This window comes from Battus philenor, unplaced genomic scaffold, assembly GCF_028537555.1.
Source record: "Battus philenor isolate CCGP_79_NKW_IND1 unplaced genomic scaffold, ilBatPhil1.0.hap1 SCAF_13, whole genome shotgun sequence".
Lineage (NCBI taxonomy): Eukaryota > Metazoa > Arthropoda > Insecta > Lepidoptera > Papilionidae > Battus > Battus philenor.
The window spans coordinates 6,239,962-6,260,250 of NW_027181675.1; the positions used below are offsets into that span (position 1 = coordinate 6,239,962).

Genomic DNA, 20,289 nt, shown 5'->3' on the forward strand with positions numbered 1-20,289 from the left:
TTTATACAAGATAGTGTGCTACCATGAGTCCAGAGCAGTTTCAACATGGGATCCACGCCCCCACAGGGAGGCAATGCGACAACGCAGGTGGCTTCGACACTGGTTTAACTCTTTCATTTTAATAAAAAAATATGTATGTTACATAAAAAGGCTAAAGTTGAACATGGCACAAAAAGTTGGAAAAATACTGGCGTGGTGTATCTTACGTCTTCTCTTTTTATTTTTAATTATCACTCGCGTTTGTAGCCATTGCTAAATATTACGTAAGATATACAATACTTAATCACATTGACTTTGGAATCTATGATTATCCTTATTTGTACTATATTCAAATATAACATACTTCAGGTTTTTAGATCAACTAAATTATTTACATATGTACCGGATCCTATGAATCATCATGTTTCTGAGGACTGCTCAGAATGGACAAGAGTCTGCTGAGCCTGTAGGACTTCGGGTGCGCGTAGTCGTCCTTCTTAGCATAAAAAGTCGACACGGACCATTGGAGCTCCTCCATCGTAAACGGGGGGTCACATGTTTCATCATGGCCCCTTGTGGTGACTTCATTGGTTTTGATCTTACTCTTTTTCCTTGGTCTGTATTGACCTCAGGTACGAATGCCTCCACCTGGCAGATCTTGCTGCATCCAGCACTTTACCTCACTTCAGAGATATCCTCTCACCTCACTTCCGTACGAGGTATGGTACTTGATAGACACCCTCCTACATGGTCTTGCAGCCTTGCCCATCATAGAACCGATTTGCTACCCTAGTTCGCAGATTCTACTAGCAGAGGATCTACCCTTTTTTATGATGTAGAAGCTTGATGGTTTCCAGCGGAGGCTTGGCTCAGACAAATAAATACTCTGAATTTATCGAATTGAAAACACAGTAGAATAGGTGTTATCAAACTGTTTTATTTTTATTAACCCATCTTTGTCAGGATTGATAACATTTTATTATTAAATGAAACCACAAATATTTACTGCAAGAATTCATTTCAAGCTCATAAATAATACACAATGAACTGAAAATATAAAATGCACACAGAGCAATTACATTTACCTGAGGTGTTTTTAAAATACATGATGTATGTTACAATTATGCTTAACAATATGAAATTGAAAAGAAATATTAATTTATATACATAGAAACTTATAATTAAAGGTCTTCTTAACACTGCTAAATATTAAAAAAAAAACTCATAGGACTATGTTTAATGCATTACATAAGACTTGTTGTCACCTAATTTTTCAGTTGTACATCAAATAAGTGCTTCAAAGATCTTTCTATCAGGAAAACATTTTTATGTTAAAAATTAAAAAAGAAACTTGAGTAAATATACAAGAACAGCTGGAAATTATTTAATTCTCATGTAATAATTATGGTTTATTATAAACTAATGCCCTATTGGCCTGAAATAGCTATAAACATTTAACCAATTTGGTATGAGCATTGACTATAGTTGGCTGCCACAGGTGAATGCACACAGCAAGCTCTTCTGGCCGGGCATAGGTGCAAGAGCAAGAGGGGTTCAGTGTCAGCCTCTCTTGTACTTGTAATTTAATTAAGATAGCATTTGTTATTATTTAGTGTTTAATATGTAGAGTTTTATTTATAAAGAAGGGATTGGACGGCGGCAGTATTTTTTCACTCGCCTGATGTAGATAAGATCCAGTGGCAATAAGCTCTTTCAAGCTCTTGGCCAGTCCCAGCTTTCTAGAAATTTGTTTTTGTAATTTTACCTGCCTGGCACACCTATGTGTAGCTTCAAGTAATTAGGCATGTTTTGGTAATTATAAAAACTGTTGGACAATAACCATGGAGTGTTCCTTGAAATCTGATCAATAAAGGTTTTTATTTTGATAAAGAGAGTGCCGTCCGCAAAGAAAGAATTGCACTACTGCTGAATAAATATTGCATTACATTCACCTTATGTAATGTACTGTAATTGCAGAGATAAGTTAGAATTTCTTTGTTGACAATTAAAGTTGACCCTAGGCTGTGCGCATTCTGATTATGGCCATCAACTACACTCAAGGCTCAGCTGTGGGTAAGGTTTTGTGGTTAACAATAACCATACCAAAGTGGTTAACAGAAACATCTATTTCTTACACAAAAATCCATGTTAGTTCTACATTACATATCCACAAAGTATTGTAACTGGTTGAACATGAATAATTTAAGCTAAGTACAATTATTAGTTTTTTTTTATTAAATTGACTAGCATTAGCCCTAAGACAGATTACATTGATTAATAATATAGCAGTGACAATTTAATTTTTTTTCCAACAGAGTAGAACTAAATACTATTAGCATAGGGTCACATATATTATCATTTTACTACACCATATGGATAAATATTTACTTTCACATCTCTGTTATATCTTTGCTGTATAATATCTTTATGTCTCTCTTTATTCTTAAGACTTAAACACATCCCCAGTTTTGAACATACAATTAAGAAGTGGGTTGAAAGTGCACATAAGGTTATACTTTTGTCAACTATGCCCTGTCGGTGGTGCTTTGAATTCGTTATCGGTGCCAAGAACATCTTTATCAATTTCCTTAAAGTCGATATTTTGCAGCTTCATTGCATTCTATAAGCATACGAGAAAAGTTAAATGTAAAATTAAGAACAACATTACAACAACGTATTCATTGTCATAATTTGCAATAAAATTATTTAATATTACGTAAATGTTAGTTACCTTCACGCATTCTTGATAAACTTTGAAAATCCCAGAGCACACAGAATCATCATGTTCGCCTTTTAGGAACTTGTCTGAGAACCAACTGTTAAAGCAATCATCATATTTCTTTTTAAGATCAGTACACTCTTCGCCTATGCTATTCATGATTACTTTTTCCAAATAGATTAGTCAATTATTGTTATCAGTTAAGTTCATAACCTCTCATGTCCGTTTTAAATGTCAACATTGACAATGTTTTATGAACTTAATTGTCATGGATAAAACAGTGTGTTCAGTTCGAATGCATAATTTTTTTTTAATACAGTGTAATAACGAAGTTTTAAAACATATCGGGTTGATATATTCCATCGGTGCATGTTATAAATTAGTTGTTTCATATTCGATGTTTGTACCACCATTTTATTATAGGTTCGTGATCCATCGGCTATAATCCCTCGTAGTAGCTTATAGCTTTCCTTACTTATTTTTTTATTATCACTAACAACTTAATATAAGTTCTGTTTTACAATTGTTAACAATAATATGTATGTTGTATTATATTTATATTTTAATTATACATAGAACACTTCGGAAATGGTTGCATGTTTGCTTATTCTTTGTCTATTCTATAAAAAAAATTGTTATATTTATGCAACTGTCAATGTAACATGTGTTGTATTTATTTTTGAAAATTAGGGTTAGTGAATGTACAATATATTTTAACTTAGTGTACTAAGAAAGTTTCACGCGTTTAGAAATAAAATAATCAATAATGAGTGATATACTGAAAGACAGTCGTTTTACAAAGTATTTGAACGATCCGAGATATAAGCAAATACCAAAACATGAAAAAAAGGTTAAGATTGACAAAAGATTTCAGTCGATGTTCCAAGACGACAAGTTCAAAGTTAAATATACAGTTGATAAACGCGGACGACCAATTAACGAAACGTCAACAGAGAATTTAAGAAAATATTACGATGTCGAAAACTCGGACAGTTCGCAAAACGAGGAGTCTGAAAATGAAGATGTTAAAAGCCATGGACGTTTTGTCAAAAGAGCTCTAAGTGAAGACAAGGAAGATACAGTAAAAGACCTTAATTCGGTGAATGATAAATTAGTTAGAGGAAAATTAGATAAGAAAACAAAAAATCGATTGCTCGACTTGGAAATCGACTACGCGCGTGGTGAAGGTATACAGCTTCTTTATTTAAACAATGATTTTATATATCTCTAATGCCGTCATCTAATATATTGATTGTTTATTCCATGACAATCATGACCGATGACTCAAGTACAATACAGTATATCAACACAATATATTGTAGCTGCCACATTTAACTTTCATATTTTTTTTTAAAAATTTCTAAGCCGCGACTCCCAACCGTCGTCACACTTCAAGCAAAAAGAAATTAGTTGTCTTTTTCACAGATGACAGATGGCTAAAGTGTAACAGGCCTACAACTCATGAGACTTACGACTATTCTTGCAGGTGTATAAATTATTTTGTATACCGCAACAGCATCCCATAGACAGTTCTAACAATGTAGTCTTACTTCACAGAGTCATTAATTACATTTAGGGCAGAGAACCACATCTCTACTTCTTTAATGTTGTGCCATGATTGTGGTACGCTTTTAATAAAATGTGTAACTGTTTTTATTTGTAACTTACTTTTTTATGCTTTTATTTCCAGGTGTTCTTCTAACAGAGAGCTCAAGTGATGAAGAAAGTGATAGTGAAGATGATTTGGATAGTGAATTAGAGCATGAATGGGGTGAACTAGATGCTGATGCAGAGACTACTGAAGATTCTACAAGGAGGTTGTATAAAAATATCTTTATTCAATATTCATTTCAAAATATTTAGGTACATTATAAGCCATAAAATTAAGTTTGTTTTCCTTATGTATATAATAGTTCAAAAACTTATTATTTTTGTCCCAGGATTGCAATTTGCAATATGGATTGGGACAACATAAAAGCAATGGATATTATGGTTCTACTTAGCTCTTTTCTTCCTCCAGGAGGTGTAATACATAAAATAACTGTAAGTTTGTTATATTTTTATTAACTATAGGTGCTTCCATGTATTAATTTATTTTTGTTTATATTTATTAGTTATGGATTATCAGAAGATACAAATGTACAGCTTGTTTTGTCTTTGTGGGCTCATATCCGCAATCAAGCTGCACTGCATTCATCTTGTGTCAGGGAATCTAGCTTGTCTAGAAATAATTATTAACATCATGATTATATGTTAATAAAATGTTTTAAAAATTTGGATATATAATAAATTATTAACTGTCTGCAGACTTTGTACTGCCAAAAGTTATTGGCCTGTTACATTCGGATAGAAAAAATAAATTAATACATGTTCCAGTGATCACTTTATACATAGTTATAGTGATTGGAAATAGGTGTAAAAGCCTTTAAGTTCCTTGTTGACAAATAAGCTCTTCTAGCTGTATATGATGAAAGATAATTGACTTTGCATGAAAGACATTGCTTGGACTAAACCAATGCAGTTAACCTTGAGCTCCACATTTTTGGATTTTAAAAGATGGGGTAGATAAGATTAGGTTGCTTAAGGAGAAGCCCCGAGCAGTGTCAAGGCGCAAGGAACTAACATTGAGTATTGGAATGTGCTAACACTTGAAACATGTTTAATATTCTTATTCCAAGATGCCCAAGAAAACTTAACTAGTGATTAGTTATTATTATTTATGAATAAACATTAAAAATATTATGTATGTGGGAATGAAAATTAAATTTTATTACACCATGAGCCACTTAGTTTTTAATGAGATAGCCCTATATATGGTCATCATTGAATAAACTTACAAGACAATATCCAATATACATGAGATTTGTGAGAACTGTTTTTTTTTACATAACATATTTCTTTTACAGATATATCCATCAGAATATGGTCTCAAAAGGCTTAAAGAAGAAGAGGTCCGTGGTCCAATTGAGTTGACTGAGGAAAAATTTGATGAACACTCAAATAATGAAGAAAATGAAGAGGGTACTTTATTTTTTACATAAATAGTAATATTATGTTAAAGATATAGATGATATGAATATGTTGCATTTATAAATTAAAATATTCCCATGAATTGATTCTTGAGTAGTAGATATAACAGCTGGGCTGGATGCTGTAATCTAGTACTGCAAGACAATACAAAAGAGGAACAAAAAAAATTATACCCGTCAGTTTATCTGGGGTACACAATTTTATGAAAGTCAGCTGTCATTTTTGCCATTTGTTTAACTTCAAACTTGATTCTCATTTTCCATGAAATATATAATAGCTTCAAGCAACACATCACTTTAGCAAGAAATTCTCTAAGAGGGCACCTTGATGATGCAAGTATTTGCATAGTTAGTAACTTTGCAATGAAATGGAGAGCTTGTTATAACTATTCAATACTCTGAAAGCCTTGTGGTAATGTATTTACATACTTGCATTGTGAATGGACTACTTACCATATCACTTTATACTAAAAAAATCTTTTAATGTCCATTATTATCATTAGGTCTTAAATGTTTCAATCATTGTAAGTAATTGTTTCAATATATATATATATATATATATCTTAATATTTAAGGATAGCTATAATATATTTTATAATATCGCAAAATATATTTTAGGATCATCTTATCACATGGAAAAACTTCGTAGATATCAATTGAACAGGCTGAAATATTATTATGCTGTTGTTGAATGTGATTCAGTTGCGACGGCCGACAAGTTGTACAGTGAATGTGATGGAATGGAGTATGAGAGTAGTGCAACAAGGCTCGATATGCGTTTTATTCCAGATGACGTAACTTTTGATCAGGTAAGCTGCAACTTAAAAATTAAAAAAAACAATTCTTGAGTGTTTTTTTTTGACTTCTCAATTTTGATAGAACATAATTACAGGAAGCTCGCGAAGAGTGTACCAATTTACCAGATCTTAGCAAGTATAAACCGCGCCTGTTTACAACGACCGCGTTGCAGCAGGCCAAGGTCCAACTCACGTGGGATGCCACTAACCCAAACCGCACAGAAGTAATCAAAAGTGCTTTAGATGGAAAAGTTGATGATTTAGATCTTAAGGAATATTTAGCTTCAAGTAGTGAAGGTAAGGAAACTTAATCTTAATCTTTTTTAAAACAACACATTAAAAATCTGTTTAGGAATCCTGTCAAGGCTAAAGGATTTTCTGACAGATTTTTCATGAAAAACAATAATTATTTTGTGCTTGCAATGGCGGTTGACAATGCTCAACCGCCAATGATTTAATATCAACAAGTAATTTTATGAAAAGTCTATATATTAATAGCTTTAATTTCTGATACAAATATGTCTTTGTTAAAGATGAAAATGCATCTGATGAAGAACATGATTCCCAAGAAGCATCTGATAATGAAGATCCAATCCAAAAGTATAAAATGTTGTTGCAAGACATTGAAAAGAAAGAGGAGAAAAAACAAAATAAAGATTTGGAGATGGAAATTACCTGGGGTCTTGGTATTAAAAACAAAGCTGAAGAATTAGTGCAGAAAAAACTTGGTGAAGGTAATTTAATTTTAATTTTTGTAATGTTTCTTTTAATTGAATTTTTTCCATATTATTTTGGCTTAATAATGTTAAAATCTTCCAGACACTAAAACATTAACTCCCTTCGAGCAATTTTTACAAAAAAGAAAAGAAAAAAAGAAACAACGTAAACTACAAAGTAAACATAAAGAGGACAATATCGTAACAAATTCCGATGAAAACGAATCTGATGATATACCATCCGACATCGACATGAACGATCCTTATTTTGCGGAAGAGTTTAATAAAGCTGAATTCAAAAAGAAGAAAGACAAAAAAGCTAAAAACAATGCTAGTGAATCTGACGTAGACGAGGAAGATGAGAAGAGAAAAGCAGAGTTAGAATTGTTGTTGGATGACGATGATGGTAAACAACATTTTAGTTTAAAGAAAATACAAGAAACCGAAAAGGACAATAAAAAGGCAAATAAGAAAAAGAAATTAAAAGCCAAGATTAAGGAACAAAGAAAATGTATGCCTGATTTCGAAATTAATTTGAAAGACGAACGTTTTAATGCTTTATATAGTTCACACTTATTCAACATTGATCCGAGCGACCCCAATTTTAAGAAGACAAAGAACATGGAAAAACTTATACAGGAGAAATTAAAGCGACGTCCTGTTGACACTCCTGTCGAAATTCAAAACGAAGCTAAGAAATCCAGAGAAGATACTGAACTAAGTGTTTTAGTTAAGAATCTTAAACGTAAAACGAAACATGTACTCAAAAATAAATCGTGATTGTATCTGTTACCATTTTATCTTGATGTTTGAGCCTATTAAAAACGACCACTTTATAGTAGAATTAAAATAGATGCCGGTACGAAGTTAAATTTAAAATCTTTGCTATTATTTTTACATCATTTTTTTTAAATCACATTTAAACTGGCCTGCTCTATGAAATAAATAAAGCACGTCGCTTACGACGGGCCTCTCGGCTGATACGATGATGAAATGCTCTGTCTTTCCTCAAAACGTTGCAGGTTTTCACCTAGTGACACGACAGTAACTATTTTCATTGAGACTTCATTTTGGTAACAAAAAATACAGTGCTGGTAGATACCATATTATCATCGACAAGTTCACATACACCATATGCGCTACACAAACCTATTAACGTTTCTTAATTTTATACAGTACCCGGCGATAAATATTGCACATCGACCTTTGGAAAGAGACAATGGGCTAATTTCGGCTTCGTAGAGCGTTATCTGTCTCACGACTGACAAAACGTCACATAGATGTTACAAGTCAACATATCCATCCTAGTTTAATAACACCAAAGCAGAAGACGATATCCCATAAACGCAAATGTATTTTTTACTTGCATGAATTAAAACAAAGTGCCATGATTACATCTATATTTAATAATTACAAAAAGTACATATATGGTGAACAATGTTAAAAAGTAAGGAAAAAAATCAACATAATATTTATATTTTTACCCTGTTTGCGACATACTAAGAGCTTTCTTGATTTCTCGACCCAGGGCAGCACCTAATGGTGGTGGCACTGCATTACCAACCTAAAAATAGCATATATGTATAAATAATAGTAGATTATGTTTTGCATATAGCAGGGGTATACAAGCTCTTTGATATTGCGAGCGATTTTTTGAAATTTGAAATTTTTTGCGTGCCACAATTGAATACGCATTTAAAAAACGCAAAAGAATGTTTTTTTTTTTTAACAAAAATCATACTTATCGAAATTATTTAAACAAAAGTACAAAATATGTGTATTGAAATTAGGTATAATTGCACACGTATATGATAGCACTCCTAATAATAATTAAGATGACAATTAATTAATTGTGATTGGCATTTGGATTTCGCTAATTTTATGGTGGAATAATAATTATTATTATTCACATTAGTAATTTGTTTCGATTTGCCAAGATCTGATATTGGTAATATAAATTGAAATAATTCGACAAGCAATCGGAGCCAAAATAATCGTTCAATAATCCGCATGTGGCTCGTGAACCGCAGTTTGGCCACCACTGGCATATCTACTTAGCGTCCGTAGTTAAAAGTGTCCGAACCATATTTGGTTTGCTAAACTCTCATTGGCAAGCATAAATTTATTAAGGCAAGATTGATTTATAAAGCCTACCGTTGTATTGAAGATATGTCTGGGATTAGTATTGTACTGATGTTCAGGCAAATAAACAATTTGGAACAGAAAAAATTGTAAAATTAGCGTTAAAATCTCCATAGAATCAACTTTCCGAACATGGCAGTATTGTATACATAAACATATATTGAAATTTACGTTGTATCAATGTTTGGGCTTTCTTAAAATGTTTAGCGAAGCTTATTCAAAAGAATAAATATTTGCTTCGTTTAAATTTTTTTTTTGCTAAGTTTAGATGTATGTCGTTTGTTGATTCGTTGATTCATAAAAGGAAACGAACAATTTGGATCTTGATTATTTCAGTGTAAAAGCGCTACGACAAACGCGAGGTATGTCATAAATTTAAAAGGGATTATATGCACTTATGACAGTTTGAAGAAGCAATAAGAGGAAGCGACTTCTATGAATACCTGCGAAACAATAGGAAGTAAATAAGTAATTTGAGCGCTTTGAAATCGTATTCTATCTATATAGGATATCGCATCGCTTTCCATCAGCCTATCTACGTATAGATTATACGCAACAACATGTTGAGCTATATCAAGTGGATTTGTTGTGTATACCTGTCGATGCTTGTCTTGAATTGAGCCTGCGAAGAGATAGGCGTCGGGGAAGCCCTGCGAACGCGCACACTCTCGTACCGAAACCACTCGGTTCTGTTCAGGGTGCAGCACCCGGCCTTGCTTGCCCATGGGCTCCGGATCTGTCACCGTAGTACTGAAGTACCCGTCCCAGCATATACGCCCTGACACACAATGCGATAATTCGTTACTTATATATCTATTAACATGTTGAATGCTATATGAAGGTTGAGTACTTCTATATAGGCCACAGCCTTCTCCCACTGAACCTTAAAAGTCATGGGGGTCATCCGTGAACCATGTATAAGGTTCATCGGAAACCTTTCTCACAAGTCATTAGGAGGCCTATCCATGCCGCGTCTACCGGCTTGGGGTCGCAACCTGAGAACCTTTCGGCCCCTACAGCCGTCGGTTGTGCTCCACCCACTTGCACTTCAAACAAGCAGTTCTTCGAGCTAAATTATTTTGATGCTGCAGATCCCCTCATATCTGACATGATCGCAGGGATGCCTCGAGCATAGCTCTCTAAATGACCTTGATGTTTTTATAAGCTTTCTTGAACAGATAATATGAATAAAATGTAGCAAGGATCGGTATCGCATCGTTAATAAGAAATAGAGAAGTGTAGGTAAGGATAGTGTATCTAACCGTATAGGCCGGCCCAGTTGTTGTGCCGGTTGGCGGTATGCGGCAGGCACCAGGGGATGAGTGTATTCTCTTGCTTATCGTTCGGCGAGCAGGCGGCCCCGGTCGCACACGCGCACACTCCGCGCAGCGCCCCAGTCGACGACCGGCCGTTCTTCTTATCTTCGTACCTGTATTGCAGAACCTGTCAATAACGACAAATATTAATTATAAGTAAAATTATTTTCTTAAAAAGAATAAGAATAAATATTTAGCAGAATATTTGCAAACGTACAATGCGGAGATGCCCGTTGTCTAGTCCTCTATGCCGTAGAATAAAACTAATTTAGAAGAATTAAATATAGATAGAAAAAAGGCAAACAAAAACAATCTATGTCATTGGCCCACCTAGTTAGGTGCTTACACACGCTGCGGCTACAATGTATAATTTAAATAAAATATGACAGGTATAATTTCTCCCACAGAATGTGCACTAAGTACAATCATGCCAAAGTTAAGTCCGCCTGGTCTTGACATCTTTGATATATCGCTATGCAAGTTCCAAAAAGCATTGACACATTTGCTAAATACAGTTGAATAATGATTTTATGTTTGTTTTGTAACATATGGTGTATGTGTATATATATATATATATAATATGTATTTAAAAATATATATGTATATAACATACATAATAAACATAAACATATATAAATAATAATATTTTTAATCTTAAGCTACTTTTCTTACTTATTTGCTATTGTACATCATAATTATTGTGTATGTTGTATACACATCAGATTTTTTAATTATTATAACATTTAATGGTGTCATTTTAATGCATTTGTTTCTGGTGTGCTTTTCCTAAAGAAATAACAGATACATATGACATCTTCAAATATTCTATAAATCCAAAATTCTATTTAGTCTTGTATTATTATCTCTCTATTATTCTAATCCTTGATGAACTTAATATATAAACAGACTTGTTTCTCTTGAACGTATATTTATGAAGGCCTATAGAGATCAGCTAGACCGGACTTGTATTACCCGGAGACACTAGACACTTCTTTATTAAAACTCAATATTTCTCTATTAATTCATTAACACAACGTTAATGAATTTTTTAAAAGGCAGAGATAATCCTTACCTTGCATTTGGTGCCATCGGACAACATGACCGACAGGTTGGGTAAGTCTCTCCAGTCGGAACCAGGGGTCGTCGGTATCCTACTAATGCGCGCCTGGATGAGCGGTGCCATATTCTTGCAGACGTGGTCCCGTAGCTTCGCACCCTCGTCTTTACTCCTCACCATACGTTGAAAGTGACTCTCGGGCATTGAGCCGTAGCCGATTTCTATTTGGTTCGCGCCGTTAGGTATGCTAGGCAGGTCACTCATGGCGTCCCGTATTGTACAGGTTCGTCTGGGAGCGGATTCATCCCATTTAATATTAGTGGCGAATCTTTTTCCGTCAATGGTCGTCGTCAAGGAACAAGCTCGTCTGCTGAACACGTGCGTGGGCTCCGGATACAAAGGCAGCTTGTACCCCGGAGCGGCTGCCAGGATGATAAGCCTTCTTCTCGTTTGAGGCACGCCATAGTTCCCCGCTTGTAATATGCCAAAGGTACACTGGTAGCCCATATCCAATAACGCTCTGAGTGTTAGTTTTAAAACCATTCCCTTTTTGAAAGCTACAAAATTTCTTACGTTTTCTAATATAAAGTACTTGGGCCTATAGAAATCACAATAGGAGAGATATGAAGCCACTAGCGAGTTTTTGAAATTGGAATACTCCCGCGAATTGAAGCGGTTCATCCCAGAGAAACCCTGGCACGGTGGCCCGCCACATAGCAACTCGACCTCCCCCTGCATCGGTAGCCTTAAGCCACCTTTGCTGTGCGTGGCACCGGACATGACGTCTTTCAGTAGTGCGTTGCAGTCTTCATTGTAGACGGTGCAATTTCTATTGTTCAATGAGTAAGCGTGCGCGGCCGCCTCCAAATTTTCGATTGCCCACTTACATTCGGCAACCCCTGAGCGATGCAGCCCTTCCGAAAGGCCCCCGCATCCGGCGAAAATATCTAGTGTTCTTAGTGGTCTTATTTTAACTATTCCGGCGTCTGAGATCGTTGCGTTTGCGGGTTTAGTAGACTTTCCTTTTCCTTTACCTTTATCTTTACTTTTCTCGGTTCTACCGACAGCCGTAGCGTGTTTTGGTACATCTTCGACTTCTTTGGTTACTTTGTTATAAGCCATTCTAAAGTAAAACCTGTTTGGATCACTCTGAAGCCAATCGTTTAATTTTTCTCTGTTTGACATATTCCCTTCGTATATCAAATCGCATGGTCCGACTACGGAAGAGAAAGGCAATTCTTTAATTTCATCACTCCAATAGACAACATTCAAATCTTCTTGTTGAGGAAATCGATTAGAAGTATTCTCAGGTCGGTACAAGACATTAACCTTGATGTAAATGTCTTGTGGGGCAACGAGAGGCCCTTCGCTGGATGCTGTTACTGCAGCGATATGCGCAACACAAAACGGTTCCCCGGTGTCAGCGTTAGAGCCGCGCAGGTTATTGTCGCTCTTGCGGTAGTACTCGGGATAGACTTCCTCGTCCACTTTGTCCAATCTGATTTTATTCTCATTAACATTAACAATGTTATTTTTAAATTTAAGGATGCCGGGCTTCAGAAATACACCCATGCCTTTTTTATAGTCATAATCTTGCCATCTGACTAAAGTCCATTCTGTTCTGTTAGCTTCCGTTACGGCACTTGACTTTTCTGCAAGTTTGCCAAAAACTTTAGGGATGTCCTTTGCATCCTTTTTGGTTTTTCTTTCGCAAGATGGACAAAATCTATGTTTTCTTAACTCGTTGGGGCAGTCTGGATCCTCTGGCAAGTTTTCGAAGCGTGCTGTAAATCTATCGTAGTATTTGTTGTAAAAATATGTTTTCCCATCATCCTCAAAAAATTCTTCATCAACACTCTTACCGCCAAGTTTAAACCAATCGTTAGGCGTTTCTTTTTTCTCTACATTGGCTTTTCTCAAAAGGGAAGACAGGGGTGCACCGTGGCAGCAACGATCTCCTAGAAATACTTCTCTCGGATCACCGACTTCACCTAAAACTGTGTCAGAAGCCCTGATAAATACTTCACCGTGGAAATAACCCGATTTCGGATTAAGAGTCTCTTTCCACATGTATGTAACCCTAGTAACCAAAGCGGGGACGTTCGCCTGCGACGTCTCGACCATAACGAAATCACCTTTTCGCAGTTCAGAGCCATCTATTTCAACCCTCTCGTAGTAAATTTTAGTGGCGTCGGCTTTAATTGGATCACCAATCCATTTAATGTTTTTATTATTTAAGCCCGTAAGTTTAACGGGCACCGCTTCGTCAATTTTGTCGCGTTGCTTTCGTTCAGCCATTTGACGGTATTCTTCTTCGTCCTCGGGCTCCGAGTCCTCGGCCTGTTCTACGGCCATGTTAGGACATAGTCTACGGACGCAAGCTTTTTTAGTTCGTCCATGCCCGCCAAACTTTGCCATAGCGCGACAAGCATTGCACTCGCCACAATCTGGCAATTGACAAGCTTCACAAACGCCACACCTTTTTCTTCTTAAGACTAATTCATGGTTTGTTTTGTCCAACTGGTTAGTAAAGAAACTTTCAAAAGTTTTCTGCACAAGCGGGGTTGTTGTCGCTTTAGTCCAGGCTTTTTTATCGACCTTTTTGTAGTCAATTTTCGCTCGAATTTTCCTTTTACCAAATTTGATGCCCATTAGCTTAATTAACTCTCGCATGCAGGGCAAGGTGATTAGTGGTTCATCGTCATCATTAGTTTCCAAACTAACTACTTGATCACAGACGAATTGCGCATGTTTGTGCAACATTTCTTCTGACATTCTTTTGTCATTAAGTTCTGGAATAATGGATTGAGAGACAATGCCAAGCAAATCTTCATATGTAGGTTGTAGGTAATGATATTCCTCTAAATATTCAACTACAACTTTACTAAGCCAAATTTTTTCATATAAATTGTCCATGAGAGGTTTATATGCTTCACTAGGTTTAAGTAAATTGTATTCGCCAAATTCTGTAGACAGTGTCACACAATTTCTAGTACCACCATCAAAACCGTGAATAAACCTAGAAGAAAAGTACCTTTAAAATAATAGATTGTAACAGATTACACATACATAGCAAACATATATAACATTACCATTCGATAATGGGTCCAACATCTTTGACTGGAATAGAATCCTCATCAATTTCATGAGAATCGCAGCAAATCGACTTTAAGTACCCTGACATATAAATCCTGACATCACTTTCAACTAAACCACCATCGATTGGACAAAGATGTCCATTTTGGTCAAATATAGAAAAACCAGTGATATTTGTTTGGGGTCTTTCCATTACATCTCCATCTTCTCCTGTAAAAGCAGAAACTTGTTTCAGACAGTTTTATAAGTTATAAGTAAGTGGCTAAATATTGGTCCATTTCTTTCTTAGGATAGACTGCCGCAAAGTAATGCCTCATTTCATTAAATATAAGTTATAATCAATATTTAATTATTAGATAGCTTAAATTACCTGATGCTAATAATAATTTTTCATTAGTAAGTGCAATAAATTCTTCAACGGAATCCTGTGGATGTCCTTGAAAGTAAATAATATCAGAATTGTTCAAAAATTGTCCGCAGATGTCACATTTTTCTGTCTCTGGAGTTGGTATTGCAAGAATTTTATGCTTCTCCTCATTAACCATTTTCAATGTTTGATCAGTTTCAGATGGATCTCTGTCTTTATCAGATATTATCTCCTTTTCAGTTGCAATTTCTGCACTAGTTTCTATGGAAACTTTACTTTCTATGCTTTCATCATTCAAACTAATATTTTGTTCAGGATTGTTTTTTGTCGTGCATTTAATTTTTTTCTGGAAATTGAAATGTTTTACGAAAAGCATTAATTAGATTCAGACACCTTAGGCTGGCCTGACATTACCTTCTTACATTAAATTTGATACTAAGAGCTTTCTTAGACTTTTCCTTGTGGCTATTTATATACATGTTATATCAACTTTATAATTTAACAATGGAAAATAAATTATATTAATGTATTAATAAATTTTCATCTATGATATTTTTTAGCCTGTTGCTCAAAATAAAATATTACATTTTCATACAAATTAGCATAGTCAATGCTGAGTTAACACTTTTTTTAGGTAATTCTTTTTAATTTTTACAAATAATTTGTATTGTGTATAACACAATGGCAATCTAGGTTTCATGCCTAAGTAATTGTGATTTATTATTTAAACTTAACTTTTTAATTATTTAAGCTTCCGCCTTGTGTTGGTGCGAGATAGAATATATTAGATGTGAAAGTAAGCAAGAAATGTTTAATATCAATTAATACCAATTGTAATCTACCTTAGAAAATTTATATATACGAGTATGTCTAACACAAGAACAATTCCTGATAATGCTATGATGCATGGAAAAACTCACTGAGATTGTTGTACTGTATAGACAATATTATGCATTTAATATATAATAATAACAGCATTAACACAATAATAACCAAGTCAAACTTCCCTATTGGTAAACTTAAAAAAAAAACTTTATTAAATAAATAGAGATTTGATACACCAAGGGCTGCTTTGAGTGTTCTTTTACTTTGGAAAGTGATTCCCTAAGAATAGACTTTGGAACCCAATTTGTGAGTCTAACTTAGAAGTCTATTGAGCAGTGACTCCACTAGAGCCTAAGTAAGTACTAATTAAATCCTCATTTGATATTTATTAAGTTGTTAACTAGTTATTCTGAAATAAGACATCTTATAAAATCCTTTATAAAGCTTACTACATAAACAAAATAAGTCACTATTTATTTAGTCTATGCATTGATTTCTTATGAGAAACCCATCTGAACTACCTTCACAAAAATATATTCTCATCATGAAATTATCATTGATCATTAATAAATAGTACAATAAAAATACAAACATCATTCTACTCTTACCAAATTGTTTTCATCTTCATCTGAAGAAGTTCTGGCCCTTTTAACACCAAACATACTTGTGATTTTTAATTGAGTCCCGTTTTTAATCAATTTTGAATTATTTTGATCATGAAATCTGCCAAAAACAGCATTAAATAATTTTTATAAATGGGCAATTAGACTATCTTAAAAATTAAATAAGTTCTTGTAATTCTACTATTAAATCGAAATCATGAAACTAAATAAAAGTTTCGGGAAAAAATAACTTAGCATTTAAAATTAAAATTCAAGACATAATTTTTCAAAGTTTATTTACTTTTTACTGTAGTATACAGGTGCTATTTTATCAATGACTTTTGCCATTTTATGAGTAGCAATAAGGTGCCATTGCTAAAGAAATTTACTTGAGACTTGTGATCTGTAAAACTCAACAATTAGTTTTGACAGTCATATCTCAATGTTAACCATCTGAAGGATTCTGACGACAATAAAACAGTGGATATCTAAAGATGTGAGATCAGAGTAGAGGATGCATTATTCCTGTGAGAAAAGACCATACTTCTATTAATAAATTTGGGCCCCTTTTCTCAAATTTCTTGCTTTAATCGCATCAGTAGTGTCCAGAACAGACCTAAATTTATGACTCTGCTCAGCATTAAAGCTCATAATGAACAATGTCTTTCCAATTCTTTCATACACATAGTATCATTTTGTTGTAAGTTAACCTAGGCTTAGCCACAACCTTGTCAAGCTTGACATGATCCACATATCATCACCAGTTACCAATCTCTTGAAGACAGTTTGCATCCATTTTTTGCATTACTCGGTAAATTAATCAAGGTGCATCTTTGACATCAATTGAAAACACCTAAACTAACTTCATGCTATAATGATATTTATAATATATATATATATATATATATAATATATAATGCTATAGAAATGGAAAATATATTATATATAAATATTATATTATATATATATATAACATATAAACATAATATATATATATATATATATATATATATATATAATATATAATGCTATAGAAATGGAAAATAGCTTAAAAAAATTACCAACTAGTTTCTCTTTGAAAATGTAACTTTTTTCCGACTTGCAATTGTAGGTCATGAGTTCAGATTTGGAATACAATCTTAAATTATTCAATATAATATTATATTGTATAATATTATTATTATACAATATAATATTTTCATACTTTGTGCATTAATTATATAAAATTGTATTTGCTCACAAAAAAGTTTCTAGAAGGTAGGCTACGGCTTTCTCTGCATACTATTATTTCACACTCTGCCATATTAACCTTTGAGGGAGGCCTGTGCTTAAGAGTGGGAGTCTATGGGCTGAAACTATGACAATGACTATAAGCCTAGTTCCCACAGTGGAGATAAAGAATTAAAGACTTTTTGTAACAAGTCATAGTTTCAGTAGAGCGATGTATAGAAGATAATTTCTATTAAAGGACTGGCAAGATCATACAAAGAATTGGTAATAGCATTAAGAACACAATAACTTAACATTAATGTTTGTACTATTGAGACACAAACTTCCCCTCGATCTGTAATCGGTAATCACAGCCCTTAACCAATAGGCTTAGGTTAATAAAATAATTATTTTTATTGTCAAATAATTGTACTTACACACTAGGCGGCGAACATTTTCCTTTATCTACGTTAACTTCAGGTTTCATTTGAATCTTATTTTCATTTGTAGTATTTTTAGGCTTACTGTTAATAAATCCAGGCATTTTGAATGTGCTTCATAAACTGATCTTTTTTGAATATACACTTATACGTTAAAGCAAATACAACGCTTTGTCAAAATATAAAGTAGAACATTATTAAGGTATCGTATACATAAGACATTTTAGAGGGGATTACCAAGTATGTACTTATACCCATAAGTTCTAATAGAATTGATAGTTGTATAAACTTTAGTCTCCAATCCCAATTTGTTTTGAAATTAAGAACTGTCAATGTCAAATTTGGCGCGAATGTGATAATATATTTAGTAGAGGCTCATAAACGCTTTCTGTAAAGATTTTTTTTATTACAAAATGTATTTTCGTAAGTCATTAATTAGCCCAAATGAAAATACTATAATCGTAGTGTAAAGTTATCTGGAGACTAAATTATGGGAAAACATTTGATTTTTTTAATTTATTTTACAAATTTCGAAAATTTTAGAGACTAACAATAAACTTTTAATGTTTGAAGGTAGATTAAACATGTACTCTTAAAATAAGGCAATATAATTTTGAAAAATCTAGGGATGTAGGTACTTTAGAAATGACGCGCCCATTTATAAACAAGACATTAAAATGAGTCTTTCACCCAATGATACAACTTTAATTTTTGCTATTGAGAATAGAATAGATGAATTATTTAAATTAGCCAGCCCTAGCTAAAATTCAATAACATATTCGTTTTCTATAAAAACCTATTTAGAAATTATCAGGAAGATACCCAATAAGTAATGAAGAATTGACGAGAAGCCTGACAAAAGCGAGGTCATCCTATTTTTTTTCAAGGATTCACCGCGCCGCTCATGCACATAAATCGACTGTTTGAGGCAAGCTCCATATTCTGTCCGATCCATACTTTTTTAGGTTACCGAGTAGATCTCACTATTCACGTAAACATGCTTAACTGTACACTGCTAGCATACCGAAAGGTTACAATTGGTGGGTACTCGCCTACACCACTGTGTATCTAGTTCATTATTGGATTTAATGTAGCTTGTGGACCTCAGTTCCATAAGCTTATTTCCGCTGTCGCTGTGAGAATCCCCGGGCTAACACCGTTAACATTTTTGGAAATAACAAAATATAAGTATTCCGTCTGGAGCAGTCATCCGAATTACTTTTCACACCAGTATCATTTCAATCAGGTACACATTGTACTCCTAAATTATTTTGAATTTTTAAAAACAAAACAAAAACTACCAGTTTTTTTAAGACAATAGCAAAAATAAATAAAAGGCAAATTAGTAACAATAAATATATTATTGGAATGATTTTTTAGTCTACAAATGATCTTACCATATATACATGGTGATTGGTTATAATTATAGAAGTCTTAAAGGAGTGGATCTTTAACTCATTTCTCAGCAAAAAGCTCTATAGCTGTTATACCTATTTTTAATCACTATGGGTACAGTGATCACACTGAAATAATTTACATTAAGGCCTTACTTTTGGCAGTATAAATTCTGTAAGGACAGATAGTAAACAATATTTAATTTAAATCAAATTTAATTATTATTTCGTTATTTATTATTTCAGAAACCAATGTTTTGGAAGGTTATAGCATACATAAATTGTAAGAAAATAAGCTATTAATTCACCTCTTTAAAGCTTTTACATCTATAATAAATCATTCTGTATATTGCTGCTACACTTTACGATAAAGACTTTCTCTCCGCAATATTAAACTATAACCCTTTTAAGGTACCTTAGAAGGAGAGTGAGGTTCTTTACCCTAATATAAATTTTAGGAATATAGAACCTTCAGGATAGACATTAGTTCCCTAATTATTTATTGTGGAATGCTTTTATCATCAAAGTTATATACCTTTTTATACATCTGCGATTATTCTCTGTTTGCTTAAATTTTGTCGTTAGTTCGGACTTGCGAGTC

The 20,289-nt window shown here is 33.7% G+C and overlaps 3 protein-coding genes across 4 annotated transcripts; 1 reads left to right on the forward strand and 2 right to left on the reverse strand.

Moving 5' to 3' along the window:
• Positions 1-365: 365 nt before the first annotated feature.
• Positions 366-2,924, reverse strand: LOC137933312 (TP53-regulated inhibitor of apoptosis 1-like). The gene is made up of 2 exons (XM_068777219.1): positions 2,711-2,924; positions 366-2,599 (listed from the first exon to the last, which is right to left on the reverse strand). Exons 1-2 carry the CDS (start codon positions 2,855-2,857, stop codon positions 2,501-2,503), a joined length of 246 nt encoding a protein of 81 aa, XP_068633320.1. The 5' UTR covers positions 2,858-2,924; the 3' UTR covers positions 366-2,500.
• Positions 2,925-3,369: 445 nt separating this feature from the next.
• On the forward strand, positions 3,370-8,040 carry LOC137933618 (ESF1 homolog). Its single transcript, XM_068777644.1, has 8 exons — positions 3,370-3,885; positions 4,389-4,515; positions 4,639-4,741; positions 5,605-5,719; positions 6,346-6,536; positions 6,620-6,821; positions 7,058-7,258; positions 7,344-8,040. The coding sequence occupies exons 1-8, from the start codon at positions 3,465-3,467 to the stop codon at positions 8,018-8,020; spliced, it is 2,037 nt and encodes a 678-aa protein (XP_068633745.1). The 5' UTR covers positions 3,370-3,464; the 3' UTR covers positions 8,021-8,040.
• A 586-nt stretch (positions 8,041-8,626) lies between these two features.
• LOC137933617 (DNA (cytosine-5)-methyltransferase 1-like) lies at positions 8,627-18,472 on the reverse strand. 2 transcript variants are annotated; one of them, XM_068777642.1, is made up of 8 exons: positions 18,292-18,472; positions 16,652-16,766; positions 15,222-15,564; positions 14,848-15,061; positions 11,771-14,774; positions 10,645-10,825; positions 9,979-10,160; positions 8,627-8,804 (listed from the first exon to the last, which is right to left on the reverse strand). In XM_068777642.1, the coding sequence occupies exons 1-8, from the start codon at positions 18,396-18,398 to the stop codon at positions 8,721-8,723; spliced, it is 4,230 nt and encodes a 1,409-aa protein (XP_068633743.1). In that variant the 5' UTR covers positions 18,399-18,472; the 3' UTR covers positions 8,627-8,720. The 2 variants fall into 2 exon arrangements, with proteins under 2 accessions (XP_068633743.1, XP_068633744.1); XM_068777643.1 differs by lacking the exon at positions 18,292-18,472 and adding an exon at positions 16,947-17,008.
• Positions 18,473-20,289: the final 1,817 nt, after the last annotated feature.